We start from the raw sequence: 13,476 nt of genomic DNA on the forward strand, positions 1-13,476 counted from the left end.
AAATCAACTGCGCTGAACAAAATGGCTATCTAAAAATTTTGATTGGATGTGTTTGAGGGAATCAGCGCCGTGCGGGGGGGCTAGCTGCCCTCTAATCACTTTTGACTATTAAAAAGGGCACTTGCCCTTTAATTTCCAATCAAATGAACCTGTTTTGAAGTTTCTACAACAACGCCTTCTATAAAAACCTTATATGGCCCCAGGGCATAACTTAAAACCCTTGCCCTGAGGGTTGTGGGGGAGTGTCCTCCTCAAAAATATATTTTCTATTTGGAAATCAACTACGCTGAACAAAATGGCTATCTTAATTTTGATTGGATGTGTTTGGGAAAATGATGGGCGTGGGGGGGGGGGGGGGAGCTCAATCTTCAAACAAAAGGCATACTGTCATAATGACAGTAACACAAATAGTTGCAGCAACATTTCAACTCTAGTCAACGGAGGGAAGAAGCTGGTATGTTAGCTGAACAGTTACGTAATTAAAGAGAAAGATGAAGTGACAAAAGGAAGTGACAAAAAGGATGAAGTGACAAAATCTTCAAACGAAAGGAAGACAAATCGAGAAAACAAGTACTAAAAAGCGAAGAAAAAGTCTGATAGGACAGAGCTATATTTTAGTTTTTTCTTTTTTTTTTTAGAAAAGATAGGATTAATCCTACGAAGAGCGTCGAAGGATTTGAGTTTTCGTGTTAATTTTTCAGCCATTTCTAATCCATGGAAGATAAATCGTCTGTTGAGTGCGGTTTTGCCGAAAATAACAGTTTTTGTTGAAATCGATTTATAAACGCTATGTTGTGCAAAAAATTCTCTTTCGACCGGTCTAATTGACATTGCTATAAGACGTCATCGTTCTAGCTACAGCCAATTCTGAGATAAAAATGTAAAATTTTCAAACTCGTTTTTTTTTCGGAACTTTGGAAAAACAGATTCGGCAAAACCACTCTCAACAGATGAAACCGACATTAAGTGCAATATTTGACAGCAACGAATAGTTTCTGTTATAACTAAAGCCTCCACTCACCTTCAGTTTTGAACCAGGAATTCGACTTTTAGTAGATTGAAACAACATTTTAAAAAAAATTGAGATTTTTGGCAATATGTTTGGATAACAATGTACTGCAAGTGACGCTAGTAGTTTTCAAAGGTTCCATATTTTATCTTCTTAGTCTAATTAGATCTCTTTAGTTTTCCAGAAGAAATTATGTTCTAAGGATCATCATTTCCATTATGGCTCTTTTAATAAGACCACAGAGGAGAAAAATAAATAATGAGGGGAGGTCAATTTCTCAAATCGTATCAAAAATTTCTTACAGCAAAAAAACAATATCGGAAAACTACCGAAAATTTGCCTTTTGATTAGTAGTAAAAATTAACAGATTGAAAAGGGATTCACCAAAAGGCTATGATAAAACAACCGGTAAGTGCAGTCTCATTTCTGAGGATTTCGAACTCACTCTCAAAAGAAGTCACGGACAAAATAAAATTTATCACTTCGACCCAAATTTACTATTTTGACCGGACTGGTGTCGACCTGACATTTCAAATGGAGGGAGTTCAAATTTTTGAACTTAAACCCGGTTTGGAAGCTCTGTGGGACCGAATGATCCGGGATATAGAAAGATACACGTAAAAACAATGGATAAGGAAATATTGGATGGAAGAGAGGAGGTGAGTTGTCAACTCACCTCCTGTATTCTACCCTCAGATTCGTTCTTACGGCTGGGGGGGGGGCGGGGGTTTAGTCCCTGGTCTACATTTCCCAGAATGCACTCTAACAGAAATTTTGAAAATTCAGGATTGAATGAAAGTTTGAGTATACCATACATTTTGGAGTCTCGTTCGGATACCCGTTCTGTAAACATCTGGTGAAAAGGATGTAATTTACGTTCGGGTCTCGTGTTACGGATATACATAGCCATGAATGGATTTTACTAGTGTTTTTAATAATGGAAAATTTATCAGATAGTCCAACTATTGATGAGACCCTTGCTCAGTTAGGTGTAGAAAATGAAACAAGTATAGGTACTCTAATCAGTGCCCTAAAAGGAATTCTGACCAAGGTTAGAAAAAATTCCAGTAGGTAGGGACTATGCATTTGAAATTTGTTTGAAGGCTCCGTGGGACCGAATGATCCGGGATATCCGAATGATCCGGATCCGTGGGACCGAATGATCCGGGATGAAAGATCCCTGTAAAAACGAGGGATACGGAAATATTGGATGGAAGGGAGGAGGTGAGTTGTCAACCATACTGTATTTTACTCTCAGATTCGTTCTTACGGCTAGGGGAGTTAAGTCCCTGGTCTATATTTCCCTGAATGACCTCTAACAGAAAGCAGGATTGAATGAAAGTTTGAGTATACCATATATTTCTGCAATTTCATAGAACAGAAGAAATAAGTTTGCTAAGCTCTTTGCGGAGGCAGCTTTTTTCTAGAACTCAACGTATATGTTCTCCGTGAAACATATGGTTATGTGGCAAGCATGAAAACATACAATGCGATATGAAACATACGATTTTATGACAAACATAAAATAACATAAAATAAAGCAAAAACATACCAAAACTTGAACAGGGAACTTGAGTGAAAATCACAAACACCACATATCAGGATCACGGTGCATACCTGAGTAATGTTGTTTCATTTTGATACACAGAACATAAAAATACGCGGGTGCAGCCAAGAAGAGTTTCTTTCTGATTGCCATAGGGAGTCAAAACGAGGTTAAAACCTCTTTTCCCCTCTGGTGAAAGAGGTTGTCCATAAACAATGAAAAATCAAAAGGCATTTATGCAGCGAGGAGATTTGGCCCTTGCCCCCCCCCCCTCCCCCGAAATCTCTCACGATTTGCTGCATTTTCAGTATTTTTCTGATTTTTGTTATTGTTTGCTCATGATGCTAGAATACCCTATTTGGTGCAATGACTGCTTCCTTTTTTCGGGTTTTGAATCTTTTCGATCTTGACTTCGAACTTTCGATTTTTTACTTTTTTCGATCATGATTGGTCTTCCTAACCCTTTCTGAAGTACAAAAAAAAAAAAAAAAAAAAAAAAAAAAAAAAAAAAAAAAAAAAAAAAAAAACAACACTCGACCAGAGGATTATATCACTCCCAATATCTTAGATAAAGACGAATTATAAAGGCAGTTTATGAATATATGTTTGTTTTGAGCAAATTGCCACTCTTAAAATCGTACATAAATTTAAGGAAATATGTATCTTGACCTCTAACAACAACTTCAGGTACTCAGTAGCACTGTTCTGAAGCATACATTTTGGAACTTTTGCAAAATGAGTGGTACCTTATGCAGTACTTGAGACAATTAAAATTTAAAAAATAGCCTTGAAGAAATTGGCCTGATCCTCCTAGAAGTTGATGGAAACAGGAGCTTGACGCCAACATCCTCCATACCTGTTTCTGTAATATTCAGGAGCTCCACTGATTCTTAAGCAGTTCAACTTCTTCATCACAGCTGTTAATGTTCTATGTTTTGACAGGTCTTGCTTTGCTTCAGGTCTTGCTTCATGTTTTGCTTTTTTGGCTTGAGCAGGAGCTTCCAGGGCTCCTTTTTCTTGGGTATTCCAGTCTTTCCCTGCTTCTTGAAGGTCCCTCGTCGTTTGGCGATTTTTTCTTTGGGGTAAGGCCTTAATGCTTCGGGAGTCCAGTCCATCCTCTCCGTTGTTTTTACAATTCCTTGGGGAGAAGGACCACCCGTTGAGCTAACCTGACAAGCGGATGCATTCGGGTCTTGCCATATGGGCTAGTAGAAAAGTCACCGCTGTGAAAATATTTCTATTAAATGCCCAAATTCCAGCTATTCTGAACTCATTCTAGATTCAGCTTGCTCTACAGTGGCTCCTCTCAAAGATGAGGTCATGAATAAAAATTTGCCAAAAAGGCTGAAGCCACAAATTCATCCTTTATCTCAACATATACTTAAATGGCCAGTAAACTGATAATGGTAGATGGTAGTATGTTTACCTAAGCTATGGATGTCTGGTCTTCATTTTGCTTAAACTATAATTTCAACGGGACCCGTGCCTGTCATCATCAGGTTCAAATTCAAATCTCTTGCCAGAAAAAAAAATGATGGCATGTGCCTGTCATCATCAGGTTCAAATTCAAATCTCTTACCAGAAAAAAAAAACTGTATACCCTATGGAGGGTATACCAGTAAGCTGAGACATTGAGTGGCTGGAAGTAATGCGAACAGTGTCAAGAAAAGGCCAAAGTGCTGTCTTTGTGAAGTTTCACAAGCTCAACTGACACGTAGCTCTCATGGTTATCATGGAGAAATATTACTAAACCATCCTTAAAAGGTTTCGCTGGGCGGAAGACGCAAAGTAAGGACATCATTGGAAAGCCACAGACTGGCGGTATCGCCCAACCCGTAGCCGTCCTGAATAACCTGAAAAGTCCAAAGAACAATATAAAAACCAAACCTTAAAACAAACGCTCGAACTAAAAGAAGAAGACCCTTTCTAGGTACCGATGAAAGGCTCCGGACTTTTATCTTTATTTTTATTCTGCACTGAGGACGGTCGAGCAAAGGTATCGATCGAAAATTACATCTCTATAAATTTTATTCGTTTCGATATATATATATATATATATATATATATATATATATATATATATATATATATATATATATATATATATATATATATATATATATATATATATATATATATATATATATATAAGAGAAATGGGAACTTAATGGGAAGGTCTGAAAAGGAAGGCTTTGAAAAGATTGGAATGGAGGAGGAGCGTGCGTAGCTGAGTTGGCCTTAGGCGGCTGGGTGCTACGGTGAGTTGTTAGTAGTAGTATATAATTCATATAAACCTGAGAGAGTAAAACCATGCTTCTTTCCTGCCTTCCAACAATTTCGTCTAGTTTTCTATGCATATCCCGGATATGGTCAAAAATTTGGCTTTGTCCTAAGAAAATCTGATTCAATTCTCGCTGTTGATCTGATTCAAACCATTCCCCGTCCTCTGCTTCCTCTTTCGGCGCATTTGGATTCTCCTTTCTATATCTGAAACACAGATAGACGATTTGAGAAATACAGATACACACCTTGATAAATTAGTCGTGACGAATTCAACCCTCTCCCCAAATGCCTATTTACTAAAGGTTAATTAAAAGAAACTTTTTCCACAAAATAAGTTTTTCAAAGAAAAGTAAAGAACTCCATTAAACAAAAATTAGCGAAAATAAAATCAAATAATCTACCAAGCGTGAAACTACCACAAATCAGCATCGATAAATAAATGAAACCCAAAACGAACAGAAATTACAATAAATAACCGGAGTCAAACTCAAAATGAGCAGACATTAACTTAAGTTGGGCTCAAAACGCCTATGCTTTCCCAAGGCCAAAACATAATTTGCACTTTACTGAAAAAAATATAAATGTTTTTACTTTAATAACTTTAATAAATCAAATAATATTAACATTTTGATTACTAAATATCAGTATATGTATATTAAACTGAAATTGCACATTCATTTGTATTTTTTTCAGTGAAGTGCAAAAAGGGCATCAGCCCTTTCTATTTTCAATCGAATGAGCCCTTTCGAAGTTCCTACGACAACTCCTTCGATACAAAGTGCCCTGGCCTAAACAACAACAACAACAACAAAATAATATATTATACCAACATCGATATTCATTATAAAATTTCCAAGCCATCCAATTACTTTTGACTACTGAAAAGGGCATTTGGCCTTTCGATTTCCAATCGAATGAGCCCTTTTTGAGTTTTTAAGACGACAATTTCTACAAAAACATTATATGGCCCCAGGGCATAAATTACAATCCTTACCCTAAGGGCTGTGAGGGTGGTTGTCATCCTCTAAGACCTAATTTCCAGAACTTTCAACTACCCCTTAAATAAAATGGCTATCTCAAAATTTTGATTGGATGTGTCTGAGAAAATGGTGGGCGTGAGAGGGGCGTTATTCTTTCTCCAATCACTTTCAACTATTAAAAAAAGGCACTAGCCCTTTCAATTTCCAATCAAATGAGCCCCATTGAAGTTTCTACGACAACGCTTTAAATAAAAACCTTATATGCCCCCAGGGTATAAATTACAACCCTCACCCGGTGGCCTGGGGGGGGGGGGGTTGTCATCCTCAAAGACCTAATTTCCAGAACTTTCAACTACGTTGAACAAAATGGCTATCTAAAAATTTTGATGGGATGTGTTTGGAGGAATGATGGGCGTGAGAGGGGGTTTAGTTACCCTCCAATCACTTCCAATTATTAAAAAGGGCACTAGCCCTCTCAATTTCCAATTGAGTGAGCCCCTTTTGAAGTTTTTAAGACAGCTACATCATTAAAAACCTTATATACCCCCAGGGTATAACTTACAACCTTTGCCCTGGGGACTCTGGGGGGCTTGTCATCCTTAAATACCTAATTTCCAGAACTTTCAACTACGTTGAACAAAATGGCTATCTCCAAACTTTGATTGAATGTGTTTGGGAAAACAGTGGGCGTGAGAGGGGGTTAATTACTCTCCACTCACTTTCGACTATTAAAAAGGGCAATTTCAATTTCCAATCAAATGAGCCCCTTTTGAAATTTCTACAAAAACTTTCTATATAAGCCTTATATGCCCCCAGGGCACAACTTACAACCCCTGATGGGGTTATCATCCTAAAAGACCTAATTTCCAGAACTTTCGACTACGTTGAAAAAATTGGATATCTCAAAATTTTGATTGGATGTGTTTGGGGAAATGGTGGGCGTGAGAGGGGGGTTAGTTGCCCTTCAATCTCTTTCGACTATTAAAGGGGCACTAGCCCTTTCAATTCTCAATTGAATGAGCCCTTTTTGATGTTTGATGTTACAACATCGTTTTCCACAAAAACCTTACATGCTCCCAGGGCGTAACGTACAACCCTTGCCCTGACGGTTGTGGGGGGGGGGATGGGTTGTCATCCTCAAAGACCTAATTTCCAAAACTTTCAACTACGTTGAATAAAATAGCTATCTAAAACTTTTGATTGGATGTGTTTGGGGAAAAGGTGGGCGTGAGAGGGGGGTTAGTTGCCCTCAAATCACTTTTGGCTATTAAAAAGGGCACTAGCCCTTTGAATTTCCAATCGAATGAGCCCTTTTTCAAGTTTCTACCACAACGATTTCAATAAAAACTTTTTACGTCCCCAAGGCATAACTTATAACCCTTGCCCTGAAGACTGTGGGGGGAGTGTCCTGCTCAAAGGTATTATTTCCTGAACTTTAAACTGCGTGGAACAAAATGGATATCTAAAATTTTTTATTGGATATGTTTGGGGAAATGGTGGGCGTGAAAGGGGTGTTAGTTGCCTTCCAATCACTTTTGACTATTAAAAAGGGCACTAGCCCTTTCAATTTTCAATCGGATGAGCCCTTTTAGAAGTTTATAGGACAAAGATTTCAATAAAAACTTATATGCCCCCAGGGCACAACTTACGACCCTTGTCCTGACGGCTGTGAGGGGGTTGTCATTCTCAAAGACTTAATTTACAGAGCTTAAAACTACGTTCAATAAAATCGCTATCTCAAAATTTTTATTGGATGTGTTTGGGGAAATGGTGGGCGTGAAAGGGAGTTTAGTTGCCCTCCAATTATTTTCAGCTATTGAAAAGAGCACTAGCCATTCCAGTTTACAATTGAATGCGCTCTTTTTGAAGTTTATACGAGAATGCCTTCGATACAAACCGGATTTGCCCCCTAAGCATACTTTTTAACCCTTGCCCTAAAGAGTGCGAGGGAGTGTCCTAAAAAAAATAATTTCTATCTGGAAATCAACTACGCTGAACATAATAGCTATCTTAAATTTTGATTGGGTGTGTTTTCGGGAAATGGTGGTCGTGGACGGGGTGATAGTTGTCTTCCAATCTGTATTGACTATTAAAAAGAGCACAAGCCACTCCAATTTCCAATCGAATGAGCCCTTTTCGAAGTTTCTACGACAACTCCTTCGATACGAAGTGCCCTGGTATGGAAAAAGAAGAAAAAAAAAATAAATAATACATTGTGCCCACATCGTTCTTTACTTAGACAGCGCTATGCACTGCCTATGAAACTTACACAACCATATATGTTTTAGAAAATTTGGAAATGAAAAAGACCGTCATATACAGTCGTGCAGTTAAAAAAAGGCAGTAATTGCAGTAATTACTTGGCAGTAATTGGCGCTATATAAAAAAAAGGAAAATAAACGTAAGTGAAAAAGAATAGGAACAATTCTAGACCTAAAACAAATTAGTAACTAATGCGTTACAGATTTAAAGAGAGAAAAAACGAGAAAATACAGTGGAACAAAACAACAACAAAACAAAAACAAACTTTAAATAATAAAATCCAAATTTTTCAACACCACAATTGGGGGCCTTTATTACCGGAAAATAAGTTAAATCAAATTAAACACAACATAGAAGGCAAAAGACAAAAAACAAACAAACAACAAAAGTTTTGTTTGTGTTTGTGTTTTTCGTCTTTTTTTATATATTCTGTTTAATTTATTTTTTTTTTTCCGTTGATAAAGGCACAGGGACGTTGAGTTGATATATTCGGATTTTTATTATTTAAAGTTTGTTGTTTTGTTTGTTTATTTGTTCCACTCTTTTATTGAAATCACACTCGTTTTTTCTCTCTTAAATTCTGTAAATAGCGAAGCAGTATAGTCTAAGAAATTATTTAACTAAAACATTATTTTTTCCAATAAGTCTTAAATTTAAAAGGCCTTCTAGCTTCTTTACGATATCAATTTATAAATATATATTTTTATGTTTGATACAGCCCATCTAGTAAAAAAAAGAGCAAAAAAGGACTTCGAGACCATTTTAAAGTTCAAAGGACGTCAAAATGAAAACATTTCTATCGTCTGGCTCCAATCTAGGTCCATTTCCACAGGGTTTTTCCACGTCTATTTCAACCGAGATTTCCACGCTTTTCCCTTTAATTGTTACAATATTTTAAAGTGTTTTTGCTTTGTTGCCGTGAAAATAAAAGAAGAAGCAAATAAAAAAAAGAAAATAAGAAAAAAAAAAAAACAGAAACTAATACGGCAATTTTACGATGCTTTTCTGTCAAGTCAAACCAGACGTTTATAACGCCCAATGGATCTTCATCTTATCAGTGAGCATCATATCCATTCACCATTGAACAATTAGTGGAAATAAGTATATTGGGAATATATAAAAATCAAGCAATAAAAGGGATATTTTCAGAGCCAGGCGTAAAAAGAAGAATTTTACTGATCAAACAGTTCGTGGTAACGAACTGTAAGTAAGGAGCGACCCGGCTCAATGGTAACCGAAACACGTAGAAAACAGGTTTTTGATACCAATAGATACATCAAAAGAATCAGATTTCAATGCTGAATTCAAATATATAACTTTCATCAAGTTTAGTCCTACCCATCCAAAGTTACGCGCCTGAGAAAATTTGGCTGATTTTCGAAAAAAGGGGGAAAGACCCCATAAAAGTTATAGAACTTTGATGAAAATCACACCATCATATTCAGCGTATCAGAAAACCCTACTGTAGAGGTTCCAAGCTCCTATCTACAAAAATGTGGAATTTTGCATTTTTTTTTTGCCAGAAGAAAGATCAAGGAGACGTGTTTATTTGTTTTTTTTTCCCCAGGGGTGATCGTATCGACCCAGTGGTCCTAGAATATCGTGAGAGGACTCATTGGAACGGAAATTAAAAGTTCTAGTTCCCTTTTTAAGTGACCGAAAAAATGGAGGGCAATGAGGCCCCCTTCCACGCTCATTTTTTTCCCAAAGTCACCTGATCAAAATTTTGAGATAGCCATTTTGTTCATCATGGTTGAAAATAAGATAACTATGTCCTTTATGATGACTTAATCTCCCGAAGTCCCCGGGGGAAGGGCTGAAAGTTATGAACTTTACCAAATGTTAGCATATAGTATTTGTTATTAGGAAGTATATAGACGTTTTCAGGGGGGATTTTTTCTGGTAATAGGGGGGTGGGTGGGTCTGGGGTTATGTGGGAATATCTTTCCATGAAGGAAGTTTTCAAGGGGGAAGGGACATTGCTATGAAGGTGGCGCCGGATTTCCCAGCATTATTTAAAAAAGAAGATCAGAAATTAAATATAAAAAAAACAAGTTTTCCAACTGAAAATAAGGAGTAACATCAAAACTTAAAACGAACAAAAAATATTACGTGTATGATTGGGTTCACCCCCTAGTCAATACCTCGCTCTTTAAGCCAAAGATTTTTTAGTACTTTCATAACTGTGAAAAAACACCATGAGCCTTGGCTATTCTGCTTTTAACGTCTTCACTGCTCCCACCATCTATTTACTAATAATACTACCAAGGTAAGTGAAGCTGTCCACCTGATCAATCTTTTCATTACCCAACGTCACCTTTTCATCTTCACTTATTCTTAGCCTTAGGGACTTAGTCTTCTTAACATTAATTTTCATTAATTAACATTAAAATGTATAATAAAAACAAGTAAGTAATAATAAAAGCTATTTCCTTTATAATTTCTTTTCAAATAAGTGATTATAATTAACTGGTACACACGCGAGAAGTCAGGTTATATACAAAACCCGCTCTTTTTATATAGGATTATGAACAGCTGATATTAACAAAATATATGAAACTGTAAAAATAAGCCATTTTTTGGTTATATCTAAGCATTGAGGAGGAGGAGGGGGGGGGGGGGTAGTTGATCCGGAATTTTAGATTTTATGCTATAATTTTTACAAATATCATGGTTACTTTTTTGACATTATACCCCGCCCCCTGCCCATCTGAGGTCCCATATATAACTGTATAAATTCATTTCATTGGTGTGTCGAATCTTGTGATGACATTCTTTCTTGTTATATTCTTTCGTGTTCTTTCATATTGTAAAGTAAGAATTTTATTGATTGATTTTATTTAATATACTCTTAGAGCTATATAGGTGACCATGATATATCGAAATAATATAAAATGAAGAATTTAAGGGTACTGCTTGTGTGTTTAGCATGTTTTCTTCAGGAAAGGACAATCACTAAATAATTGGCTTTACAAAAAAGACAACTAGACTAATGCCCATTTTTATGAAGAAGATAAACAGTCTTGTGTCTGTATAGGGTAGGCTTACAGTTTACTTAAAAACTGATTCATAGGGACCACGCAGGCTGGACTGGGACCCCAACCCCCTGAAATTTAAATTTCTTCGAATTTCTTGGCATTTCTTCATTAGATAGGGTCTTTATTATCCCCCCTAATTTTTTTTAATTAAATCATTTCCAGTTCGTCTTTATTAACTCACTGATCTTTTTGTTCCGTCTGCCAGTTATTTCTTTGTCTCACAATTTTTTTAGTTCGTGAACTATTTTTCAACCACTTCCGAATGTTCAGTTACTTCCCACTTTCTTCAGTACAGCACACCGGTAAGAGCGCTTCCCGAGGCTATGTTAACTTATGTTGTAATCTTTGATGAGATATTATATTTTTTTTAATTGGAAAAATTAAATATTAAAGATTTTTTTTTACAGCATTTATAAATATAAGTGAAAATTCGGGCAAAAAATCGATTCCTTTTTGCATAATTTGATCTTTTTTATTTGTTTTCCTCAACTCGTCGGCTTTTTCCGTTTATGCATTTAAAACCTAGGTAAATTTGCTGTTTTATGTTATGTAAAACCCAATGCTTTTTCTGCCCCTCATGTTCGATTATATTCATATATTCTTGAGAAATTTTTTTTTAGTTTACTCTCTATTTTTTAGTTCATTTTGAAAATGAGTTTAACTTTGTTTTATTGTTTAGCCTCCTCCCCTAGAAATTCTTTGTACGTGCCTGGACTTGTGAGACCCATCAAAACAGTTTAGGATAACATTCTTGGGGTTGAATTGTAAGAACTCTTCTTCTATTTCTTGCTTTCTTTTGGTTGGGTTGGTACGATCTTGATTGGGTTGAGTTCTTTTGATTGGGTTGGTACGATTTCTTTTGGATACGATCTAAATTACAAACTGAAAAAGGCATTTTGTGTAAAATAACTGCTGTTTCGTATAAGAACTGAAGACAACGATTGAAATATTTTTTATTCAATAAAATAAAAACAAAACATAAACTCTGTCACTCGGAATTGCTCAAGTTTTCATCTTGGAGTGATACAAATTTGAAGCTTGTGGATGTGGGACTGGGACCGAGCCAATCTAAAATATTAGACGGGAAGGGAGCGATTAAAATGATTTTAAGTTCTTTTTAAGAAGCTGGATTTATTAAGATTGTTTTTAATGAAATTTAACAAAAAAATCTAGTTGGTTATCTTCTTTTCTGAAAAACTCTAAATTGTCCTGTGTTTGTTGATTTACCTTTTATCTTGTATGTATAACTCATCAACTTTTGGTTTAAAACACCAATAATAGCAATTAAAAACAACAACAACAAAATAAGCAAAATAGCAGCCTGGGATTATGTACCCGCATCGGGGAGGGGGGGGATGCCTTTTTGTTGTGCAGCTAAACTGGAAGAAGCACTTACAGTTGAATAGATGAGAATTTCCTAAAGATAAAGAAGCATGAATTGTTATTATTGTATACTTTTTTAGGCATCTTTTATAAGTTGAAGGGAGGATTTTTAATGAGATACTGTAACAACATATTTTTCAAATTATACAGGCAAAAATGTCCCCTTCTCCCTTTAAGTACCGCTCTTGATAGCAAAATTAAGGCACCCTGCCTTGAAAAGAGACTTTCCTATCAAAAATTACGAAAAAGTTACCTTTTAAGAGTTTGAACGTTACGAAATTTTTTGGTCTGGTGGCAAAACACAGTATTTTTTTCCCAGATTGCTGACAATTGATCTTTTGCTACAGCATTCAGGACAATTACTCTTTCTAGAGTTCCATGATTATATATTTTTTCGCTCATTTTGTGCTGATCTTTCCACACACGTTCCTTATTTTCAATCTTCACGCCAGCTAAGTTTAAAACTAGATGGCGGCATATGGAGGTCTTTTTCATTAAAAATTGAGATCCCAGGTTTTCTTATTTATTTATAACTTATATGACTGTATATCTTCCTACAAAACCAACTTAGAGTATCAAACTTAATTTTTAATGTCCTTGCTACTTTAAAAAATCAAATTATACCCTCAAGCTGTTTCAAGCGAAAAATCACACGTTTCATTACCGACTCTACAATGCTTATTTTCGTCCACTATTGGAGCCAAATTTATTCCTTTGGAACAATGGAAATCCTGACCAAGTTGTTATTGTTTTATTCGAGACTATTTTCTTATTAGTTTACGACAGTAAGGTAAAAAAGAGGTAAAGAATACGGCACTGGACTTTACAATCCCTACCGGCGGTGCTGATCTACGTTTCACGGCCCGTCAGCCAGGAATTGCAGTGGGAGATTTCTCCAGGTACCCATTTAGAACTGGGTCGATTCTGCCTGAGTTTGCAGAGTCACACCACTGACCCCCGTTCAGAACCAAATAA

General features: G+C 36.2%; 1 protein-coding gene across 1 annotated transcript in view; it reads right to left on the reverse strand.

Moving 5' to 3' along the window:
• Positions 1-13,476, reverse strand: part of ergic53 (lectin, mannose binding protein ergic53) — an 88,154-nt gene that overhangs the window by 12,273 nt on the left and 62,405 nt on the right. The window contains exon 7 of the mRNA XM_089102795.1: positions 4,850-5,042. Coding sequence (XP_088958921.1) covers positions 4,850-5,042 — 193 coding nt within the window. The remainder of the gene's footprint in view (positions 1-4,849; positions 5,043-13,476) is intronic.

This window comes from Artemia sp. Qi Xiang Cuo, chromosome 16 (assembly GCF_049724085.1).
Source record: "Artemia sp. Qi Xiang Cuo chromosome 16, ASM4972408v1, whole genome shotgun sequence".
NCBI lineage: Eukaryota > Metazoa > Arthropoda > Branchiopoda > Anostraca > Artemiidae > Artemia > Artemia sp. Qi Xiang Cuo.